Source organism: Rhodnius prolixus, unplaced genomic scaffold, assembly GCF_049639745.1.
Source record: "Rhodnius prolixus isolate KJV_2025 unplaced genomic scaffold, Rpr scaffold_2, whole genome shotgun sequence".
Lineage (NCBI taxonomy): Eukaryota > Metazoa > Arthropoda > Insecta > Hemiptera > Reduviidae > Rhodnius > Rhodnius prolixus.
In genome coordinates, this window is record NW_027411592.1 from 5176145 (window position 1) to 5200754 (window position 24610).

At 30.9% G+C, this 24610-nt stretch overlaps 2 protein-coding genes across 5 annotated transcripts in view; one reads left to right on the forward strand and one right to left on the reverse strand.

Moving 5' to 3' along the window:
• LOC141450324 (pancreatic triacylglycerol lipase-like) overlaps positions 1–7332 on the forward strand; it is a 48960-nt gene extending 41628 nt beyond the window's left edge. For all 3 annotated transcript variants that reach the window (XM_074120632.1, XM_074120633.1, XM_074120634.1), the window contains 5 exons: positions 174–418; positions 871–997; positions 2552–2678; positions 3156–3362; positions 4051–7332. In XM_074120632.1, coding sequence (XP_073976733.1) covers positions 174–418; positions 871–997; positions 2552–2678; positions 3156–3362; positions 4051–4159 — 815 coding nt within the window. In that variant the 3' untranslated portion in view covers positions 4160–7332. The remainder of the gene's footprint in view (positions 1–173; positions 419–870; positions 998–2551; positions 2679–3155; positions 3363–4050) is intronic.
• Positions 7333–9127: 1795 nt separating this feature from the next.
• LOC141450329 (prostatic acid phosphatase-like) lies at positions 9128–21762 on the reverse strand. 2 transcript variants are annotated; one of them, XM_074120642.1, is made up of 8 exons: positions 21603–21762; positions 21331–21470; positions 16218–16322; positions 15286–15519; positions 13362–13547; positions 13098–13224; positions 11738–11928; positions 9128–10669 (listed from the first exon to the last, which is right to left on the reverse strand). In XM_074120642.1, exons 2-8 carry the CDS (start codon positions 21454–21456, stop codon positions 10457–10459), a joined length of 1182 nt encoding a protein of 393 aa, XP_073976743.1. In that variant the 5' UTR covers positions 21457–21470; positions 21603–21762; the 3' UTR covers positions 9128–10456. The 2 variants fall into 2 exon arrangements, with proteins under 2 accessions (XP_073976743.1, XP_073976744.1); XM_074120643.1 differs by lacking the exons at positions 21331–21470; positions 21603–21762 and adding an exon at positions 19954–20055.
• Between the last annotated feature and the right edge of the window lie 2848 nt (positions 21763–24610).

Sequence of the window (24610 nt, forward strand, 5' to 3'; positions counted from 1 at the left end):
GCTTCAGATTTTCTTTTCCTAGGAGTCTCACACAGCATCCAGTTTTATCTGTAACAAAAGAATCCAAGGCTGGCGGCAATGTGGATGTATGTCGACAACCCCCCAGTTTTTACCACGCCTAATCTAATACAAAATAAAATAACTATTCATACTAATATTAATAATAATCACAGGTTATGGCATGGTTGAGCCATGTGGTCATCTTGATTTTTATCCAAACAATGGTAAAGAACAGCCAGGATGTGATATATCAGAGAATCCGCTACCATTGACTCTAGTTCGTGAGGGTATAGAAGAAGCATCAAGAGTGCTACTAGCTTGCAATCATGTCAGGGCAATAAAACTATTTACTGAGTCAATTAATTCTCCATGTCCTTATCTTGGGCACAGGTGTCCATCTTATCAACATTTTATCCAGGTAAAATTTGCAGATTATAATTTATTGTAACATTGTTAGAACTAAATACTCTTGTCTTTTTTCTTAGAAACTTTTTTAATTATATTTATTCTTTACATCTAAACTAATATAATATCCAGGCTTTTGACGCTGGAACTTTAAATTAAGATTAACGAGTAAATTTTATCAAACTGTCGGTTGAAGATGGGAGAGAATACAGTTATTCTACACCTAATTCATCCCCTTGCAGAATTTATGTAGGCTATTAGTGCATCAGATCTAGGAGACTTCCTAGATTTAAGGCAATAATAACACACTACTTTATCATTATATTATTACCTGAGGAGAATTGTTTCTAAATGAAAAAATAAGTGATAAATTGAAAGGATTCCTTCATAAAAGTTTAGGGCGACTCTTTGTTCTTACTTAGTCAAAATGTTTTCAATCTATTTATTATTATTATTAAATTACAGGGAAAATGTTTTAATTGCGGTCAAAATGGCACTGGATGTGCTATTATGGGTATGCACGCTCAAAAGACCAATCTACCAGCTGGATCTAAATTCTTCATTATGACAGGCCGTGATGCTCCATATTGCAGTTAGTATTATATCATTCAAATAAACACGGTGTAGCTGGATTGATTTCGTAGTATTTTGAAAGTTTGTTCTACTTATTATTTTCATTATAGTATGAGTTTACAGCAGAACCATAATCATTTGTCATAAATAAAAAGTTTATTTGACAGAAAACATTTATTAGTTTACTGTTTGTATTTTATCTAGAAAAGATTAGCAACATTGTTTTCTCTCCAATAACAATAAAATTGTTTATAATGGGATAACGTCTTATCATGAAGGGATGTATGTTGTCCTAAAAAGAATTATTGGGAGTTAGTGAGTCAGTCGTCTACGCCAGCACGACCTAAACGGAATAAGTAGTAGCTACACTTAGTGCACAAACATCGTTTCTGTCGGTTGTATTAGACCTAAGACTAGGAATAGCGCGAAGGCCTCTAAAGAGCCAAACTCTTCTAAACAAATATGGGAAATTCTGTAATAAATAGGCCAATAATCAGAAATGATGTTGTCCGAGTAGAGTAAAGAATCGCATGACAGTAGCGCTCCAGATAAAAAAGTCACTTAGTACGAATTAAAGTTTTGCATTTATAATCTCTCTGAACTACTTAATAATAATACTTAATGTTTCTTAATACTATTTGTGCATCGTTAATTCTATCTTTTATTTTGCTCACCTATTATTACTGATATAAAAAAAAAAAAAATCTGCCTGCGTGAATTAATAACAAGCTGTACACTTCCACGAATAAGGTGGAATCCCCCAACTAGCTCTACATTTTAAAATTCGTGTTAAAAAAAAAAAAATACAATTTTTAGAAGTTTACCAAAAAGAAGCATCTTATTTTTCACCTATTATTCCTTTTTTTTATATATATATTGTGTTTGAAATAATTATTTGATCCCTTAAGCTTCTTGATGAAGTAACATTGCACGCTTAAATCTTAAATGTAGGAATATAATTGTTTATTGCTAAATATTTGGAAATTAGAAGGAAAGTGTACTTTAAACTTATAACTTATTTAACTTAAACTTATTTGTAACTTAAATATTAAAAAAAAATAATGAGAGATTATTTCATTTTCTCCCATCAAATAGCATTCTTTAACAGACTTCCTAATAATATTCAAACTCGGATGGCGGTATCTAGCGAAGTTAACAAAACAATGAGACCTGTAAGTTATATTTGGTGAGGTTTTAACTAAAAAAGAAGTGAGACTGCCAACATTGATATTACTCTTTAAGCCTCCTCAAATCGGAAGATCTATGAGACTGTAAAAGGTGGATAAAATGAATTACTGTACTTTTCCTACGAACATGTAAAAAAGAGCTCTCTCCGAAAGCTAACGAGTTTGAAAAGTATTCATTTTCTAAATGATTGCAAAAATTTATTTTACTAACATATATTGTGTGACTTATCTTGTGCGAAGACTGTGTGGAAATATTTTCAAGATTTAAAATACTAAAAACTAACTTAAATCATATTTGTGCAATTATAGTCTACGACAATATTTCAATAATATATCAAAACATTGTATCAATTTTGTTTTTGTAATTAAATTTGGTAATCGAACAGGACGGCACTATAGAGTTACAATGGATTTAGCAAAACCTCCTAAAGCTGAAGCATGGGTTCAAGGTTTTATTCGAGTTAGCCTACATTCGGATAATGGTGTCATCAGGAACCTGGATCTAACACCAAGGTGAAGAAATGTTTTTATTTAATTAATTTTTATTAATTTTTTACAAACACGTCCTCAGATTTTGCTTGAAGTATGCAGGTGATCGGCTTGTCAGTCTCATCGACTGACATCTGACAATCAGACTGTCACACTCCAGTCATCTATTCACTGATGCCACACTTTACCTTTGCACTTCCATATAGTAATATTGAAGTAATCATCATATTTACTCTTGTTCAAAATGAGTTTAGAGTGTACCTCAATGAACTAAATGCTTTTCGTACAATAATGAGCGGACTCGGTGATCAAAAAGGAACTAACTTTCTTGTAGGATAAGTGCGTAGTCTGCAAGAAAAGCTCAGGAAGAATAACAAAAAGTGAACAAACATCCCAACTTTTTATGGTTATAGTTTTGAAACGATCTAATAAAATTAGTCACTCCCATAGACAAAAATATTAAAAGATGAGGGTTAACTTGGAATTTGTTTATTATTACAGTGGTTATGAGAAATTGGAACACGGAACTAGTCGCAGCTTTGTGGTTACACATCCAGAGGATATAGGACCTGTAAGGAAAATAGAATTTTATTGGGAATATGATATGAACGTGTTACAGCCTAGATCAATTTGCTTCTTATGGTGTAATGATCACTTATATATATCCAACATTAAAGTTACGGAAAGTAAATTGAACAACAATAGGGAGTAAGTATGTTTTTTTTCTATCGTTTAATTCCTTTTTAATGAAGATTTTCTAATTATTATTAAGAGTTATAAAAATACTGATGAACATCTTTAATTAAAGCAAAGAATGAGTCTGTATTTTCGCGCAAATTAATCATTTCGTTTGTTTTGCCATAGGTAGATCATGTTTAAAAAGTTGAGATTATAATCAATTTAACCTTCTTCTGCAGCAAATACTAAAAGACTTGTTATCTTCCTATTACGTTATAAATTTCCTTACTAATCGCATTTGATGAAGTAAGAGAAAGTTTTTTAATTTGACCTATATTGCACTTCCAAAATTGACAAAGCGTGGGACAGTTACAATCAATAAAAAGTTGTATATTTCTGTTTTTGACCGCCGATTTCATAATGGATAAAATTTTAGACTTTGAAAAAATGATTTGTAAATATAGAGAAATTTTACTTTTAATGAATTCCATAAAATGGGACTACTAAGTATATTTTTCAAGAACTTTTTCAGTGAGCCTAAAGGTACATATCACTATGAAGATCATAATCGCTAATGGCTTCTTGTTGTGAGAATGAAAGAGAAGAGAAAACAGCGTGGGAAGAGAATAATGTCTCATTTGAAGCCGATGTTAACGTTGCTTCATTTTATAAAATATAAATAAACAATGATTTCAATTTTCAACCTTTTTTTCTGCAGAAAACGTGCCATAGATGTATCGTCTAAACTCTGCTCACCAGGCAACAGAGATTATGCAGATATTGCTTCCCGTTCGACCGCTTTGTTCTTGGACAACTGCGGTGAATGACAGTACCTACTGGCGATCCAAATTTATACTTATCTAGTTACTATTGTGCCACAATCCAGACAACCTGGAAATACAGTGAATGCGCAATTTAGATGAATATGAAACGTTTTTAGTTATTGGATCGCTGAGAAATTTATGTTTTTAAAAAATGCATTTGACTATAGACTATATTGTTTTACAAAAGTGTCATGAGCAAAAGCTTAAAATGGTACAGTAGAAAAATTTAGAATGGTATTACGTGGTACTTCATCATTTGGAATTATAAATTAGTTTTTGTCATTATCAATGCAGAAAAGATTCATAATATTAAATAACTGGGTATAATCCTTGAATAGATTTTTTTTTTAAAGATATTTTTATACCCTTTCTTTGATTAGAAAAGAGAGTTAGAAATCTATTTTAAGTAGGCTCGTTAAGACTGTCGAATCATAAATATTACGCATTAAAACGGATTTTACTTAATTATCTTAACAATAAAATTACATTATTAAATAACAATTTAAGTTCATTGGTAATTAAATGTAATTATTATATTTTATTGAAGTCGCTGTTGATGAAAATTTAAAGTATTTTTACATGTGATGCTATTATGTATTAAATAATAATTAGCTAGATTAGAAATAACTGAATTTTGATTATTTTTAGAAGATTAGATTTTTTAAAGTAATTAACTGTGATGAGGTGGAAAGTAAAGTATTTGTGAGGACATGGTGTACATATTAAATAGTTCTTGTAATTTTTACCTTCTCTTCCAGCGGGAAAGGAAAGTATTGTGATCACATTTTCAAAATTTAGTTTTTCGCCAGAAACATCCGTTTCGAAATCCTCTGATTCTGAAAAAAAAATGGTTTCTACAAAAATGGTCCGGTAGGGAGTGAAATAAAATGAATCTAAGCGTCAACTTGATGCCGATTAGGTTTTCGAACAATAAAGTATTTCTACAGAAATTCATACTTAAAATAGATTTTTCACTTTTTAATAAAGTTTTCCTCGAAAGTCGCTCCTAAATTTAGCGCACAATAATCAAGTTTAACTGCAACTTCTAATTGAAATATTTTTCCATGAAAATTCTATTATAAAGTTAATCTGAGAGGTGTTTTTTTTCGGAGGAAGGCTTCGCTCCGAAGTCTACTTCATTATAATATGCAATCCCGTGTCACATATTTGTCAAGTACGGTTAAATGATGTTTCTAAAAGTATAAAGAATATTCCATAACACTACACTTTACTACATGGATTTTCATTTTCCATGAACATCGTTTATTCTATTCATTCATGTGTATCAATTGTTATTTCAATAATTTTTCTGTTGCATAATGTGCATTTTAGAATTTCAATATTTTAGTAAGAATTATATTTGTTTTTAAATTCGGATTTTTTTTTTTTTAAATATCAAGTTTGAAGCTTGAGAATTGCAGTAAATTCTATTATTAGTTATAATACTAAATTATGAAGCGTAGTTTTTTAAGTGACAGATCCTGCTTTTTATTTGTTAGAAAAAAGTTATTAGTAAATTAACTTCGGTGGCCCCGACTACGACACCTAATTAGGTAGTAGAATGTTAAGCCCGCCTGTAAAAATAGGCGATTCATTTTTTACCTTTATGAGTTCATACTATAATATATGTATATATTAACTTTTTTTTTCTTTAAATACCAAAATCTGAATAATAGTTATGATTGGTACCTGGTCTTTCTTGTTCTAAGTAAATTATTCCCCAAGATCATTTGTTTAACAAGTGTTTAACAAGGCTATTTAAATAATGGAACATAATTTTGTTTTTAAGATGGACTTTATTCTATAACTCTCAGATGTCTAGTCTTGCCAGATTAGGCAAGTTCATAGTTGTGTAATAGCATATCTAACGGTATTCTCATCATTTTATTTTTCCATACTATGTTAATGCATTTCACTGAGCGATATCTATTTGATAAATAGTTTGCTGCTAAGTAACAAAAGCTTTTTAAACCAAAGAAAGGTCTTCCTAAATCCTTTGCCGAATCATTTTTATTAAACTTAGCATTTCATGTGTTAACCTATAACAAATGAGTCCTAATGCATTTTACAATGTGCATATTTGGCTAATTTTCGATTTTAATCAATAATTAAAAATAATAAGAGTATATTACTAGAACTGAGCATGCTTGAAGCATAAACTCATAAAAGTTAATCTCTCTTTAGTGAGCGAAATAGAAAAAAAGGTACTAAGATCGTTGACAAGACCTTCAAAAATAGATGTAATCCTGTGAGTTCAGTGCTTTCACTTTCAATTCTGTGAAAGCAGAGAGATAGAGAGAGAGAGAGGCAAAGACTGCACTTTCTCTTAAGTATCTTTCTATTATAATGCTTGGTACTTACTGTCTCACAAAGATATTTTTACTACAAATCGCAAACAAAATAAATGATATCCTCTTTTTATTAAATGGAGTAACATAAAGGTGACTATAATTAAATTTGTAAAGACTGCAAATACTTTGTAAATGTATTGGTGTTTTGTAGGTTCAAATTGAAGTTATTTTTTTTCTTACAATCTTAATAATGATGGCATTGACAGTTTTTAAGGCACCAAAAAGTTTTTCTTATGTAATAGAGGAGCCGTTTGTCCTACATTTATTACTTTTAAACTTTACTTCCTTATACTGATACGGTACCTCGGATACATATGGTTACGTTTGGTTTTTTTTTTAATCAAAGAGGCCCTTTGACAAGAAATATTTCACTTCATCAATATACCAGGGCAAGATTGGTGGACTCCTCGAGAACATAGAAAGAGTTCTTTGTCTGCCCAACCTCCCTTTCTTATTTCTTTTCCAGCTAATTCATTAGTCTTAGAAAGGAAAATATTTAGATATTCACCTGGAGCCTTAATTTTATTTTTGTTGTACTGAGATTCTGCAAGGTGCTGTCATAGTAACGCTTTAAAATCATTTCCAAAATATGAACATTCTAGATTACCTTGGCCATTATCATACTATAGAGAGATTCTTTTAGGTGGGTGAAAATTTTTAATTTATTTGAATATATGTAATTGTACAATGATTGTTTTTCTTTTCTTATTTCTTCTAAATTTGCATTACAACTGTTCATCCTTGTTTTTAACTCAAAAAACTTTTTTTTAAATTTATATATTTCGTGATTATTATTAATATTTCGTGATTGTATGTATATTGTGATTGTAGGCATTAAGATTATCATACTTACCTTTGTATAAAATTATTAATAAATGGAAATACGTTTGAAATTAATAAACAAAATTCATTTTTATAAAAAAAGTTTATTTTATAAAATTTTCCTAAATTGAGCCAAATCAGTTCTTTTTTTCATGTATATTTGATCACCTCAGATCGATAGTATTAGTGTAATAAGATACCAAAGGTGTGACACATTGTGTTATATTATTCAAATTATCTATTGTTTCCTGTTTTCAAATATCTGTTTTTGTTTTAATAATAATAAAAAATCTTTAATAGGTTTGTTAAATAACACGATTTTGGATCATTAGAAAAGTCCTCTCAGTAGGTAGTGAAATATTAAATTTATTGCCCGAACATAACATCATACCATCTAGATTCGTACAATATTATTCGCCACAATTTTAAACTTTGTTCTGAAGTCCTTGGAAACAATCAGATATGCAAAAATGTACGGCTTTTTATGTTATAAAATCACAATTTTAATGATTTAAGGGCAATTCCAGAATGACAAATTTCTAAGGGAAAAAATAGTGTGGTAACATTAACGATAAATTCGTAAGCTAGCAATACTCTTTCCGGCTTCTGCCTCTTAAAAGTCATTAGTACAGATGGATGGCCGGGACATTCTGTCAATCGATCGATTTGCTAGAGATTTGGCATGTCTCATGTGTGGCAATTGTAAGAGGTTAAAAAATAAGTGCTTCAGTTTACCGCAGAACAAATTAGAACCAACAATTTGGATGTTTCACTCGTCACTGCAAACTTAATTTTTATTTACATACGAAATAGTATTAAACCAATTCATGTAATAGCTATTGCCTAGGGAAATCTCTAGACTACAAAAATCTTTTGCACCGAGATTTTTGTTCTGCTTAATGAAACTTTGAATTTTTCGTTCTTTAATTTTCATTAGACCTACAATATTTTTTAAACGTAATTGTAGTTACAAGCATTAACTCTGTTGTATTTAATTAGGCTTATATTCATTCTCGTTATTTCAATTTTTTATTAATTAAATGCTATAATTAGTGAAACACTTCGTATATATGAAGGTAGGAATTTGGGTTTTTGTTGGTTACACAAAAAAAGAAGAAAATTATACACAATTTTATTTTATTTACAAAAAATTATTATTATTATTATTATTTTTAAGAACCAGTAATATTCAGTTTAAAATAGTAAGGGTTGAATACTTAATATTATTGCTACTAGTGAGTAGCCCAAAGTTCCTTTCTTTCAAGATTGGCATTTTAAAGTAAAGAAATATGTATTTTATCAAAACTTCAACATTAGAATTTAAAAAAAATCTGTGTGGATACTCACACAACTTTCACTTACTATAATTCTAAAGACAGACACTAACTTACAAATTTTGTGCCAAATTTTTATTTAACTTCTTACAAACTATACGCTCTGTAAAACCATGAACCACAATGAAATGACCTTTAGAGCAAAACCGGCAACACTTTCCTAAACATATTTTTTCTAGAAAAATGAAATTTAGTGTCTACCTAGGTGTATATAATCAATACTGGATGTTTGATGGAAATCAAGGGTGTCATTTGAGAAAGTCTCCAAGTGAACAATCTATTTAATAAAGATAAAACTATGCAGGCGACAATTATGTGTGAAATTCAACTAAATTAATCTACATACAATTAGTACATGTAGATTTGAATACAATTCAAGACCTAGCGTTCGTTAGACTCACTAGTTCTGAAATGTAATACTGGCTTTTAAATCATTTTCAATGTTTTACTTTTTTTCTTTTATCAAATAAAAAAATTATTTATCTTAAATTTGTAACTAAATATCCGCTAATCATCGATAATATCCGAAGAAAACTAGGATCAGAGCTTTTGAAAAAACCAATTACTTCAATCCAAATACGAATTGATGAATTTTCTTTTAACTTCGTTTTGGAGATTCCAAACATTTTAATACAAGTAATGTACGTTTTGTTACCTTCTTTTTTATTGTCTATATGACGAATTATAACTACAAAATAGATGTTGGAGAACGTTTTGGTCCTCTTCCAATACCGACTGTGTATAAAATTGAGAATAAAAGCTCTCTTTTACCCCAAATCAACAATAGGCGATAATTGTAAATTAAGAGATGAAAGAAAACAAAATTAAAATAAAAATTCAAACGTTAAATATCCAATAGGAACTTATTAGTGAATTTAGTAAATTTGAGTAGTAAAAATTTATGGTTTAATTCTAGGATATGAAACAAATTAAATTATTTTTGTAGAGAAATACTTTTGAAGCTGTGTTAACAGCGGAACAAAACTTAGGGACAGAACAATATTTTTTCTACAAAATTACTGGACTTGATGTAAATAATATAGTTTTCGTAGATTTAAATGATAATAAAGTCTTATCATTTTTTCAAAATTCACTTATTTGGAAAATACTGTCATTCTAAAAAAAATTCATGAAAACGACTTCGGAAACCCTACGCTAAATATTTGTGTTTTACTTCTTTTTTTTTTTTTTTTTTTGTTAGTACCTAAATACTTAATATTAAATCACAATAGTCAAAATCATTTTTGTTTGTTTGCTCGGGGTATGTAATTTTTATTTTTATTTATGAGCAGAACAAATAGCTAATTGCATATAAAATTCTAAAAAAGACTCTTGCAGAGATAGGTAATATAGAATTTATTTATTGAAATATTTCTCCTCTCTTTGTTTTGTCACACACACACAATGACTATAAATAAAATTGATTCTTTTTTTAAAGAATTTTAAACATTTGCCGGGTCTATTAAATCATTGTGCAGATAGTTACAACTTTTTCATTTTTGGAAGACGATTCCAAAATGAAATTAAACTGAAAAGAATCTAATTAAAATATAAATTACTCCTATTGACTAAGTATTAAACATACAGCAATAATTCTAATTTACAATAAAATCATAAACATAAGAAATAATAAAACTAAAAATAAATATTTTAAATAACGATAAAATTATTTTAAAAAAAGTTAGAACGTTACTTGATCTGGCGCCTCCCTAAGTGCTAACGCTTTTATTCAATATAATTTACGTTTTTTATTTTAAAGATCTTATCTAGATAAAAATCGACTACTTGTAGTTTTAATAATAAGGAACAGGTGTTGCACCAACTGATCGCACAACCGGATCGGGTTCCTTGAGCTGATTCGATATTTCGTTACATAATTTATAATAATCTTGAACTGTTAAATTTGATGTCATAGCTTCAAATTCTTCTAATAAACATTCATGTAGACCGCAATTCATTTGTAATGGTTCAAAATGTTTACATCCGCTATGCTGAAGTAGAAAGGCCTGAGAATAAAAATGATCTGTTTGAAATCTCAAGATTTGAGAAAAAAAAAAAAACTTTGCTTAGTCCTGAAAATGGCTAGAAAGCAAAATCACACTTAGCCTTCTTTATTTTTCTGAAAATATGGTAATCAATAAATGAACAACCTGTGTTTAAATGAGTGCATTAATAAAAATGGTCAATTAACTTGATTCCCCTCTAACTGCTGGTTATATAAACCAGGATGATATGATTGAGCACTAGTCGTTTGGAAATCACATTTCCTGATCACCCCCAAAACATAGTGAACGTAAATTACCTTCCCTCAGCTGGCAACAATCCAGCCTTTCTGGATAAGCTCTCAATATCTTCTTCTCAACTAATAGGTGAAGAAGTGCAAGAGTGATAAAAACCACCGTTCTGGAGATGTTTAAGCGAAAACAAGAACCTATTGCAGCACTCAATAGATGCTAATATAAATCCATTTAAAGCTGAATTCCATAATCCCTTCATCAGATAAACATTTTAAAAAAACATAGTTTCTGCCAGAATCGTTTACAATAAAAAGGAGCGATGTAGATATAAATAATTATGGAATTATTTGGATTTAGTAAACTTTCAGGCAATTCCTAATTTCATCTAAACGCACTATTTTAAAATACACAGAATTCAAAAGCGCCCTGTATTCTACGAACAAAGAGAAGTAAGGAAGGGCCGATGTATTATTTAGAAGCAGAGCATTTGGAATTATAAAGTACACCCTCTTCAAAAGTAATATAGTCTCATTTTTTAAAAAAAATATGTGTACAGGAACTCTTTTTCTCTCCAGAAATTTTTGTGTCGCAGTTCCCCTCCCCCGATCTGCTCAAACAGGATCACTTATAACAAAAAGGGGTCTAAAAGTTCAAATCACCAATATTTCATTTTGAAAAAAATGCAGTATAACTGGCTTAGGAGAGTATTTACATTCACAAACCAACATTTAGAATGTAATGGAACTCAAATTAATCTACTGTTCTAAGCACTAATTACTGAAATTGAAACACTACCAATGATGGAGAAGAAATAAGTACAAATATTTAGATATTCACCTTGACAATTCTACTGCCAGATACATTATGCAGTTCAATAAGAACTGCTGCTGTCGGTTGTGGGATTGGTATTGGCCCTGGAACTCCCAACGCTCCTTCTAGTAGCATGAGTAACAGGTCATGAGTGGAATGTAAATATAATTTACGTTTACCATTTTTAAATATGTCCAAAACTCGTTGAATCATCAGTCCTGCAAAACAAATTACATATAATCTGTTATTAGAGCAATGTGTAACACTACAATCTATAGTATGTAAATTTCTCTTTCTCTAAAATAAGTACTACAATCCTGGAATTAGGGAGGAAGAGGGAGGAATCACAAAAAGTAAAAACCAGAGAAAGCAATTACTTGGAATAACGATTTGTTAGTTTAGCAATGAGCCTTGCGGTTGTTGTGCTCTGACCGTAGATATGATGTTTACGGTCCTATTTTGCATTCCCAAAATGAGAGAGTTACAATACTCTAACCTACAGCATACACACTCTCATCCACATACGAGCACAAACACATACTTATTACAAATACATACAACCAATAAATTACGCGCCTTCCAAATAAATACTTTCCAACCGTACTTATAATATACTCACTGAAAATTTATATCCTACAATTGGTTGGGATTGAATGTTCAAATGTACTTCAATCCCTAAATCTTAAAGCTAATGTTTACAAAAATAAATTATTAAATTCCATTTACTAGACACTAACTAAATTTTGTCGTATACTTCCGTCTTTTTTAAAAAAATGGATTAATTCATCCAGGGGAGAGTACTAATTTTTCAGGACGTCCTTTAAAAGGTTAGTATTTCTAACTTAGAAATACTCTTCTGACGCCTACTACGTTGGTTTGAAAAACAATATGTTGTACTATCATACACGTTGCATGTATTGCATAAGGGATCGGATTGCCAACCATAACGTTACCATAAGGTAACCGTGTGGCCAATTCTCAAACGGGCTTCTTTTACTACAGCATCTGCAACAACTTTTCCTTGAATCTCATAGTGACTGAGTACCCAAATAAAAAGGATCTAAGTCCCTTCCTTTTTCAATTTATTTTTGGAGGGTGTGTATTTACTGGATAATTGGATATTTAGAATATAAATCATTCAAGGATAGCACTGAGTTAACGGAAATTGCATGTGAGGTTGAGATGGCAAGATTTTAGAAAGTCAAGATACCACCAGAACACCTCCGTATTTTAGTAAATACGTCCCCAAACAAACAATAATCACCACGATTAAACTCTTAAAGAGAAAGTATTATTACAACTTCTAATAAGCAGAATTAAAATACTTCCGCCTTACAGCAACTAGAAATTAAATTAATTATCATTTAAAATGATGAGGGTCACAGACCTCCACCGAGTTGAAGATGCACCTCCGATCCTAGGGCATATTTATTGTAAATTTCTTTTAATATGGAGATGATTTTATCAGGAAACACTTCTTTTGACCAATCGGGTAATTCAAATCCAGATCTGCTCTGTAAAATTAGTATCAAACATTTAGTCATGTTCTGATTAGTAGACACGATAAAAAAGAATAAAATAAATATACTGAAGTTATATATATGTATTATTATGGTAATGTAGTAAACATTATGATGTTGAAAACAATTACCTGCATAATTAGACAATCTCCTATTTTTATCACTGAAGGATATGGATCTTTGAAAAGATCTAATCCAGTATGGTGACTTAGATAAGACAATGTTTGTCCATGTTCCTTAAAGAATGTTTCATTAAATGCAGCGAATACATTTAGAGACTCTTCTCTGAAACGTGGACAACCCAATCCATTTGTGTTCTGTATAATCATCAAAGAAATAAAAAGATAGAAAACAATATTATTTTAAAATAATTACAAAACTAGTACACGTTGTGTAACTAAACACTGCCCCATTTTTCAATGCAATTTTCTTTTTTCTCTTCTTTTTTTACTTGTTTATTTAATTAGCAACTATATTATAAAAATTCAGTAAAAATTCTAATTGACTAATTCGCTTAAACAAATGTTATTAATTTATTACTTTACTGAAAAAACTTCAATCAAAATTTCTATATTAGTGTAAGTATTTAATAAACAAAAGTAAAAAAAATAATGTTCAAAATTTGACCAAATCCATTCAAAGTTCTGACAAAAAACCAAAATAAATAGAAATTAAAATGCCTTTAGCGAAATAATAAATCAATAAGTTAGAGAAAGGTAGGAATACAATTAAAAAATGAAGTATTATTATCTTGAATTAAATAAGTACAACTCCCTTAAATATTACACGAGTTAAGTTCAAGGAGTTGATTACTTGGATTATTATATTTTATAATGTAATGATTTTGGTTGGGAGGTCAATAAATTTGAAGTAATTAAAATAAATCAATTAGTTAAAAAATAAGAAATACTTATTGTCTGCCACCAAAGGACAGTGGCGTAGAAAGGGTGACTGGTGCCCAGAGTGTTGTATTATTTTTTCGCCCCTTCAGCAAGATGGTTACGTGAATAAATTGGTGTACGAGGTTGGCTAATTTAAAACAAACATCCGTTTGTCAATCGTTTTCGAGTAATGGGACATTTTATAATTTTTTTAATGTATCAATTATGCTTTTTATTAGAAAATTAAGCTTTAATTCCTAGGTGGCTAGAGCTACAGAAATTTACTTACACCAATCTAAAGGATATTAAATTCTACATAAGGAGTGACGATGGAATGTTACTCTGCCAATTATCAAAACAGATCATATTATTTGGAAGATTAAAAGTAAACAGCTATAAAAAGGGCAGGGTGCATTAAAGGTCCTAACCTAATCAACTAGCAGACTCTCTGAACTTATATTTTAGCATTAAGACTGCACATGAAGCATCATTTTGGTTGATTCAGGAAAATATTATAGTTAAATTAAAGCATAAAATGAACAGTTCACACTAGAACAATTATTTATTTTAAAATAGAAAAATCATATTCGTTAAGGGAAAACATACCTATTCGACAATTTTTGCATTTAATTTTTTATAACTTTCAATTTGTTTACTCTCTCTATCACCTAAAATGTTTACGTCCGGTTTTTTCTCATATTTGGGAACAGCTTTTAACCTAATTGCATCTGTTTTTCCCTCAGTTTTCTCTCGAACAGATTTTATAGAAGAAAGAATTTATTGTCTGAACTGAAGAATCAGTATACGAGAGAAATTTCAAAAGTTGATAAATAATTTCATAGAAACAAAAGATACATGCTAATGCTATTAAGTTTTTATGTTTTGGTTAGGGCGGAAACACAAACTTTACTATTAATTCATTTTCTAACAAATAAAAAGTAGATACACGCGGGATTTGAACCATGGATCTTCCACTATCGAATCCATGCGCCCTGCATGGTTGGTTGTTGAACTTAAGCCCCGTCTAAAAAAAATAGGCGATTACTACTTTTTCTTTTACCTCTAAACTCACTCAGCGAAGAACTTTAGAAGAATAATTAGTGACACATTGAGACTGACTGCAATCTAATCTAGACCGCAGAAGAACATGTAAGTAATAAAATAATAAAATTACATTGAAAATTATGTCTCCATAAATAGGTATTGGATGCCAAGACAACTCATCAGACCATTTCTCTTCGGCTGTTGGTGGATACAAGCCAGCCAGCACTAGAGCGGCTGTTGCATGAGTCCGTTCTTTCCCAGTTGAATACGCAATTATGTCGTCTGGATAGTAAGCGTCGGGCAGGAAATTCTTGTACCTATTGCGCAACACTTTGCCCAAAGCGTACGAATCTTGTTTTCCTTTCTGTAAAAACCGAAAAATATATTTATTAATTCATCAAGGCGTTTTTTTCGTTGCTGTAACTTTTGTCAAAAGATACAACAAAAGAAAAAAGTTATTAAAAGAAAATGCTACGACCGTGCAAGATGCACTATTGGAGACGGACTGATAAAACGATCTATAACAATTTCAGGGAAGCACAAACTAAATACTTAATTCGGTACTGACTAAGTGCACATAGGTTCCTACTCACAAGAATGCTCCAATCCAGTTCAAACTTGAATACAATTCTATTGTAAAACATTACACATCGTTTATAGGGCAGGAAAATTTGAAGTAAAGTTATTTTCACTCCTTAAAGAAAAATAGGCGATTGGCAAAGAAAAAATTGCAAGAGCCTTTGATGAAGATATTGATAAAAAAGACATAACGGACCAAAAAACATTAAACTTCTTAGCGATTTAATCGAACGCTCGGAGTTATACTTTCTTTTAATGCACTGCTGAGGAGTACTGATCGGAATATTTGTTGCTAAAGCGCATGGAAAAACATCCTCATTCTAAGCTAAGGGATAAAGAAATTCATGAAAAGATTATCACAAAAAAGAAAAAAAGATAAACAATGTTATACTATCCAAAAGAAAATTTATATTTATTTAGTTATACTAGAGTGTCAAATTTTACTAGTTAACAATATTTTAAGTGAGGAAAAAAAGAACTCACTTTAGTAAGTCCGTCAGTACCATGAGGCCACTTCTTTCTGTCAGTAAATGGGTGCGGATCGTTGGGATATGTGGAAACTGGACCACGGTCTCCATGTCTGAAAAACTGCAAAAACATTTTATTAATAATAACGATAATCATCTGAAGAAATATTCAGAATTGTAAACAAAAAAGAAAAAAAAAATGTATCGTCTGAAATAACGCAAGTGAAAAAATATATAGCTTTTAGGTTTTCATAATCCAATTGCAATAGATGAATAACATAGCGAACCGTTCACTATCAATTTTGAAAATTAAAATACTCATTACTTCAACAAAATAAAGAGCAACTATCAAACTTTTACAGCTTTAGATCAAACTTATATCGAGTAGCTTTTAGCAATAATTATTTATAATCAACAATCAATGCACCATATAAAAATGATATAATAAAGGCCAAAATTAATTACGTCTAGGCATCACAAAAGAAGATAAGAGTAAATTGTAACGAACCAAACACTGTCTTCGGATCGGTAATTAAGACTTGGCTGATAGTGTAGTCCTTGCAAAAAGCCAATTATTTTAAATAAGGAGTCCAAGTTGAGTACTATTAGATAAAAATAGTTTAAAAGCATTTCACGGAATATGATTATTTAGTCATGTTTTTTATCACCATTTTTACTTCAATTCAATGAAGTACAAATTATCTTGTGGTAACGCATAATTATTTCTTGTATAGGAGCTCCCATTTTTCAAATGTGAAAATCTTTAAACTCAAAATGTTATAGTATTTAAGTCTTTGATATTATATATTAATATCGGGAACTTTGACCACCCACAACATATTGATAAAAACTGGCCTATTTACATATTTATATTAGAAATAAAAAACCAAATCATTTATTTTTAAAATAAGAGGCAAAAAGACTTGTATTATTTATTTTCATGACGCTCTATCACCATTTTACTAGTGAAGAAAGGTACCTTTGACACTCTAACTTAAGTACAAAACTTATCATCAATTCAAATTTAAAAATTATTATTTTTCGTCTATAATTTTTGCCTTTTTTAATTGTCTAATGGCCTTTGGAGAAAGTAAATGAGTTGAACAGCAAAAGAAAGTTTGATTAAAAGGGTATTTCCTAAAGGCTTTGAAGTTAGTGTTTAACTTTCAAATAATAACACTCGGAGCGAGATGCAATGAATGCGATAACAATAGGAAAAAAGGCAGCTTCTCGTCCTAAAAAACTAAACGTAAAAAAACTTTCAAATTTAAAAAATAATAATAATATAACGTTTGAATTTAGTAGAAGCTACTTTTTTCATAAAAAAATCATTACTATTGACCGTGTCCAGTGACGAGTCCTGAATCCAGGTTTAACCAGGATACTTGGACAATGAGATCTAATTTCATATTTCTATTGTTGGTCAGTAAAACTGCATCAACTAATTTAAAAAAACAAGTATAAAGGTCAGTCAAGTTATAATTTCATTTTAAATACCCAATATATTTACCTACTTAAAATATTATTTTTATCGTGTAGATAATTGTTTATACTATACTTCTGTTCATTAATTATATTTCTAAAGTAAAAAGTAAAGTAAGTAGCAAAAGTAATGCCTGTTTTCCTGGCAAGCTCTACGTCCAACAACCAAATTAGATGTAAACGAGGGCGACGAACCAACACAATTCACTACTAAGTTCTCATATTAACATTAAATAAAATTAGAGGCCGAATCCGGGAATCGAGCCCAGTCCCACAATACTTTTCATCTTTGCGGGCTTTTGTCCTCTTTTCCAATCACTGGCTGCATTGAGACTTGGCCTATTCTCTGTGAGACATCCTAATGGGATGGACTTTATTGTGGCATTCTGGCCTTAAGTGGAGTTTCTTGGAACACTGCCCGGTCTTCCGTCCCAAAGAATGGACTCGCCCAATGGATGCCCAACTTTGGCCCCTTCAATAGTCCCAAGTTCAGTAGCAAGCATCTCTGACAAGAAAACTCCCTGCCACACGCACGGAAATAATAAGAGATCCTGGCGCAGAATCAGATGCTATTTCCCTCCTCCTACAGCTGTCCACAGATTTTTTCCACATTGGAAAAATGTTTTGGCAATTAATTTAAATTTGTCCTTAATCATGCTTCTTAAAGAAAGATTAGGTGTAGTTTTCTTTATTTTAAAAGTCACTTTTTCTTTACAACTGAGGCAATTGAAAAAAGGGACGTCTTCAAATCATCGAGATTGAGACTGGGTTAACTGTGACAACACGTTACCTCAAGAACAAGTACCATAATCAAAGAAAAGCCAAACAATATGTAAAATATTTTACAACTAACTCAATTAAGTATCAAGAAAGGGTAACATAATTGGGGGTTGCCGTTTTGCGGGTTTTTCATCAGATTTTCCAGTTTCTCTTACCCCCGCAAGCGAGATATTAATCGTCAGATGTTCTATGTTACAAGAAATACATGAAAAGTCCCTTTAGCCCGAAAAAGTGTTTTTTTTTTTTTTTTTTTTTTTACAAATGGAAACTGAATTCCGCAGATTCAACTAGAACAGAATACTTACTTTAATGAGAAAATAAAAGTTTAATTAAAAAAAAATAAACTTTTACCCTATTATAAATTATTTGTGTTTGATGTGTTAGAAAAATAATTCAAACTATATTTACACACAGCTATCATTAACAAATACATATGTAGAAAATACAAGATTATTAAAATTATATAATTTTGTTCACTTTGTTTCCTCTCCCTTAAAAATATGAATTTATTCCAACGTATTAAATTCTAAGAATACACTAAATACCCATCTTCTTCTAAACTGTTATGAAAATAATTTAAACCCAATTCTGAGACAGGAAAAATAAAATAAAAGAATCTGGCACGAACACTTCCCAAGTTTTCCTCTCAACGCCATCCTCCAGTTCTAACAGACACTTTCCTCAACACCGAATTTCCACTAAATTAAGCTGCGATTAGTACATTAAAGCTAATTCTTAAAAAAGCGGAGTTTACGAATGCTGAAATGAAAATTGTGCAAGGGATTTAAACTTTGGCCAGGCGATTTCCTTTTCTTAACCTCGGAGGTTTAGGTAGCATAGTTCACTCTATTATTAAAAAGATACAGTTTTAAATTATATTAAACTATTTAGTGATATGGTTCATAGAAAGGAGCTTAGCCTCCCTCTCTACCAAAAATGGCTTGTCCCAAAGCTCAAAACAATGCCAGTTACTTACCTGCTTCTAAATAATCTAGACATTCTTTCAATATAATACAATACTGTTATTCGATTGAAATTTATTACTTTTTCTTATAGAACTGGTTAGATTCTTTTATTATATTTGTAGATATGTTATTGTAATCGTGGGGTTTTCAACGGAAGTAACTGTCTTAATAAAGATTGATAATTCGTAAAGAGGTTTTTAAAAATTTCGGCATTTGTGTAGATGTTTAGTATTTGTTTTATTATTATTATGTATTTGCTATTTTGTAAAACTTTAAAAAGTAGAAAAGCAAAGAAAAATTCAAATTTTATATTTCATCTCGGTGCCAGCAGCAACCTTGAGACCAGACTATTACATTAAAGCTAACGTAAGTGCCATTTTTCCGAAACAATATTTAGTTTTCCTTTAACTTGGAATATGTACAATAACTTTACCAATCTTACATCATAAAGAGGAGAATATAATAAGGAATAGATGGTAATCTGGGACGTAGTTGGACTTTTCTTTTTTTAAACCAGCAGTGTACCTGGTATTTGCGGTATTTGGTATCTCCTTGGAGTTGTCTTTTGGACCATGTTGATTTTACCAGCATAAAAACGTGTTCTATCTTCTTTGAATGCTAATAATTAGCTAAGATGGAATCATTCCTTTCTGAAAACAAGCAGAAAGTAGAGGCTCCTAAAAGTCTATGTTACGAACTTCAAACTTGTACATTGAGTATGTCTGTCTTAAGCCACAGCGCTGAATCAACAAAAATACTCACTTATTCGTTTACAAAAAACTTCCTAGCGAACAGAATATAAGACATTTAATCAAAAGATTTAGCTTTATCAACGAAACTTAAGGCCGTGAGAAATGTGGGTTAATCCCGTGGTTTGCTTTAGCGGACTCATCTCTTTGTGATTCTAGAGTGACTACTTGAAGTCATCCCTGTAAAGACTTCGCTACACGGTGAAAAATATTTTTGACCTCCGGTTAACAATTTTAATTCTGAATATCCAAATTACATTAACAATTTTAATTCTGAATATCCAAATTACAGAGTAAAAAACATAAGTTTTATTTGCACTATATCTTTCCCTACAGATATAATATATAATTACAAAATTCATTCTCCCCAAAACTTTAAATATAAACATTTTTTTCCGCTGGAGAACCATTGTAATAGACAAAGTGGACTTTGGAATGTAGTCTAGTCTCAGTTATCAAGAATCCCCAATTTTTTTTAGAGAAAATTATACAAAAAATCAGGTTTTTATCGGTGACCATATCAGTTTAACAAAATAAAATAAAAAAAACTACCAGTAATAAATGGAAAAAAAATTGTAAAATCTTGTATTTTAGCTCCGGTGCTGATCAATTTCGACCAAAACTATCAAATGCAAAAATTGAGCTTGCAGCAATACTTCGTTTTTGAGATATTTTGTTGAAAACACATACTTTAATTCCATACTTATTACCTTTTTCCCAAGTAAGGAAATAAATAATTAGCTGTTCATTATTTTTGGTGAACAGTCCATGAACAGACAAGACAGAAGTCACACCAACCCTGTAATGTAAAATATTTCTTAGTAAACTAGCCCTGAAGATGACCTAGTCCCTAGGTCGAAAGCTCGGCAGAATAAATGTATTACGACTGAAAACTGGCATTTATTTTTTCATCCTATTGAAAGAAATTAAATTAGAAATTGCATTAGATGCTAAACAAGCATTGATGCAATCGTAATTAATTTTGCACTAAAAAAATAGAGTTTCATAAAACATAAGAGATATCAAATCAATAAATAAACAAATTGTTGATAAAGACGTAAACTATAACCTGAAATTCTCTGAAATAGGCTAAATAAAATAAAGATAAATATAACTTGTAAAAAAAGCAAGACATTATAATGTAAATACTTACTATAACTGCTCGTACTAATGTGTCATCTGCGTGAACCGTGTAATACGGTTTGGATGGTGCAAATATTAAATAAATTAAGGCAGCCGATACAAATGCAATCACTATCGGTAACCCATAGCGTTGCATCGCTAAATAAAATTCTTAAAAAAAAAAAAAAAATAAATAAATAAAAAAATAACTGAATCACTGGCTCTAAAAAGAATTATTTTCAAGTTGACGAATGTTTTTTATTCTTATTTTAAAATAATCAATGCAATTTAACAAAATCTTACATCAGTAATGACATAAACTGTACTAAGCTATATGACCGACTGCATGGACGAACACGCCGCTCTGCCCTGCAACCAGATCGATACCTACCACAAGCTATGGAAGGGTCTGTCCAACCTACAACCTAGGGACAAAAAAAGTAGATAAAGTAGAACCTATAATAAAAAATTCAAATGGAGTGGGAAGCAAGGAAACCAACTGTATGGCTCTGACCTTGAAATTCTATATTTTCTTTTTAAAGTCACATGTTTTTGTGGAGAAGAGAGTGAGTGAAAGAGATTGATAGAAAGGAGCGAGAGGGAAAGAACAATCTAGATAAAAATAATTTAGTTCATAACTGCCACTATGAGAGCAGCACTCTCCAATTACAGCAGTAGTTTGTCCACTCTTCCGCCAGATGTGAGCAAATCAGAATTCTCTTGGCTTTTTTACTTTCTCTTTCTAGGATGCAACTATAAGTGGTCGAATTGAACCATTTTTGGAGGGCTCAAGGCAATATGTTGAGATGTGCCGTGCAGCAAAATGAAACAATTAGAAAAAGGGCATGACTTGACAAGATTGTAATGAAATCTCTGATGGAACCAATCAAGTAAGCTCTTAAATAAGGCTCTGCCCTTAAGCAAATGGGTTGTGTGCGGGTGACGTCGTATAGCAGGGTTCTTGATAGTTCTGTAACATCTTGACCAACTGCTAAGGAGTACCACTCACCACAAATAACCTTTCTTCTGAATGTATCAAATAAAGTTAATTCTAAAATGTTTTAGTAAAACTAAGAAATGAACATGTACTTTGGCGACTGATTATGTCTCTGAATAATCAAGTCAGTGTTGGATGAGAGAAACTTGTTTTGTTTCAATGGAGCAAAGGTCCTCTGCACCTGATTATATTCCTGATAAGGGATCGGAGAATAGAAATGTCTATAAAGTGTGCAATGTGTACGGCAAGTGTTTGTATGATGAGCTAATATTTGCATGCGAGGACTTAAACCCAAGCAGTAGTACCAATCAACTATTTCTGCAGGAATTATGTGAATTTTTTAAGGTTGCAGTACAATGTTTTAGTTGGAATACTCTCAGGAATGCGAAAAAGGAACCTTTGATGGACAGGTTAATCTAATTTTCTCCACGGAATATCTCCACTTTACGGCAGATGTGTAAAAGAGAGCTTCATACAATTGTCTTTACTAGTTACTTTGGCGCTGGCCTAGCACCAGCAATGCTAGAAAGTTGGTTATGTAAAGATCCCTTAATACTTAGAACGAAGGATCACTTCTTGCTTACCAAGTAGAAAAGATCACACAAAACCAGCCAGCTTTGAAAGGCTTCTTCTGAAGAAGGAAGTAGTTCTCTTCTAGATGAAGAAAAGATTTCGTTCTACCGACAAAAGCACTGCCTTAAATTGCGATCTGGGCAGAAAGCATGAATTTCAACACTTTAATCTTACATGTCAAACATCTTTGAACAATTTTAAAGGGACATCTGTTTTATATAACTTCTGCCTCTTTTTATTTAATGCAGTTAGTTCAACCAAACACACTTGCCAAAATAATAATAATAAATAATAATAATAATAATCAATAATAATAAAACTGTATCAAAACTACTTCCAGCATGAAAACAAACAAAATACTTTTTCTAAACTTTCCCTTGTGATTAAGTAATATTCATCTCACCCTACTTTATCGCCAGAATTTGATCCGCAGAGGAAAACTTGAGAACAAGAATTAGTTAGTAAAAGCTAATAAAATTCACCGTCCAAATGACAAACTGGCTTAAATTAGAATGGATTCAAATTAATTACTCAATTTAGTGACTGTAAATTGTAATAGGTATTTCTTCCGCTAGAGTTGGGGCACAATGTAATGAAGTGTCACAGTTCGCCAATAGATTACTCTCTAAGTACTGTTTCTACAATCTAATGCTGTTGCAACGATATTAAATAACAAATATTTGTTTAATATTTAAGAAAAGTTTAATAAAACATTTACATGATTTTTGTTTTGTTTCTTAATTTCAACAACTGTAACTAAATGTTTTCCTCAAATTTGTGATTTTTATTTTTAAATTAAATTATGAAATAAGAAACAATAAAAACCAAAAACAACTGATAACACATGTAACTATTAAACAAGTATCAAATGTACATATGTTTTTTTTCGCTCTCTAATAAGATAATATACTTACAATAAGTAAATAGGACTAAGTAAGATTTTCACTCTACTGTACATACATTCTCTGGGACATCTCAAGCTTTTAAAAAAACTTGGTTTTTTGTATCAACCAAATTACTGAATATCTACCGGAAAAATTAAAACGTGAACTTGAAGTATTTCCGATGCCAAATTGTGAAGTTTCCACTCGTTTTTTGTATTACAGCGGCAACAAACTGTTTAAGAACATCGTTGATCGCGAATATTCAAGAAAACTTTTGTTATTTGTAGTAAAACATGAAAACGCTACATAGACAAGCTTTCTTTACAGCAAAAACATTAACAGCCCTGAATCCAGTTGTTTGTTGAATATCGCTATCTACATCTTCTTTGGAGGTGGTCGGTAAGAAGTAGTGCAGGAGATGAAACTGGAGACGGAAATGGTAATAACAAGCGATTGGTAGACTTACAAGTAGAAGCTGTCTTTCCCCATACCGTAAGGAGTCCCAAAAACATTCTCTCTGCCAGAGACTCAGTACTTGAGAGTGGGCTTTAATTTCCGCTCTTTCCGTTAAGTTATAGTATATACATATATATTTAGGCTAAAGCAGGAGAGTTGACAACATTCTGCTCATCAGAGCAGCCATACTGTTGGTAAACGGTATTTCTTATGAAAAAGATTAGAGGGTCTGGAAGAAGAGTGGTGGGAAAAGTTTATCTAAACTTTAGGAGGGGTAAAAGCTGTTATAACAGGAAGTGGATTCAAGCGGATGAAGACGTCAGCAGTGGGTGGAATCTCTTCTTTTTTTTTGTCTAACTGATAACATCGGTAATCTGTGAGCGTTTAGCATATCCAACACT

Coding starts and splice junctions, on each gene's coding strand:
- LOC141450329 (XM_074120642.1), bottom strand. CDS start 21,456: ATGCAACGCTATGGGTTACCGATAGTGATTGCATTTGTATCGGCTGCC. Junction 15,520..16,217: donor GTACTGACGGACTTACTAAA/GTGAGTTCTTTT, acceptor CGGTTTTTACAG/AAAGGAAAACAAGATTCGTA. Junction 13,225..13,361: donor GAGATTGTCTAATTATGCAG/GTAATTGTTTTC, acceptor CTAATTTTACAG/AGCAGATCTGGATTTGAATT.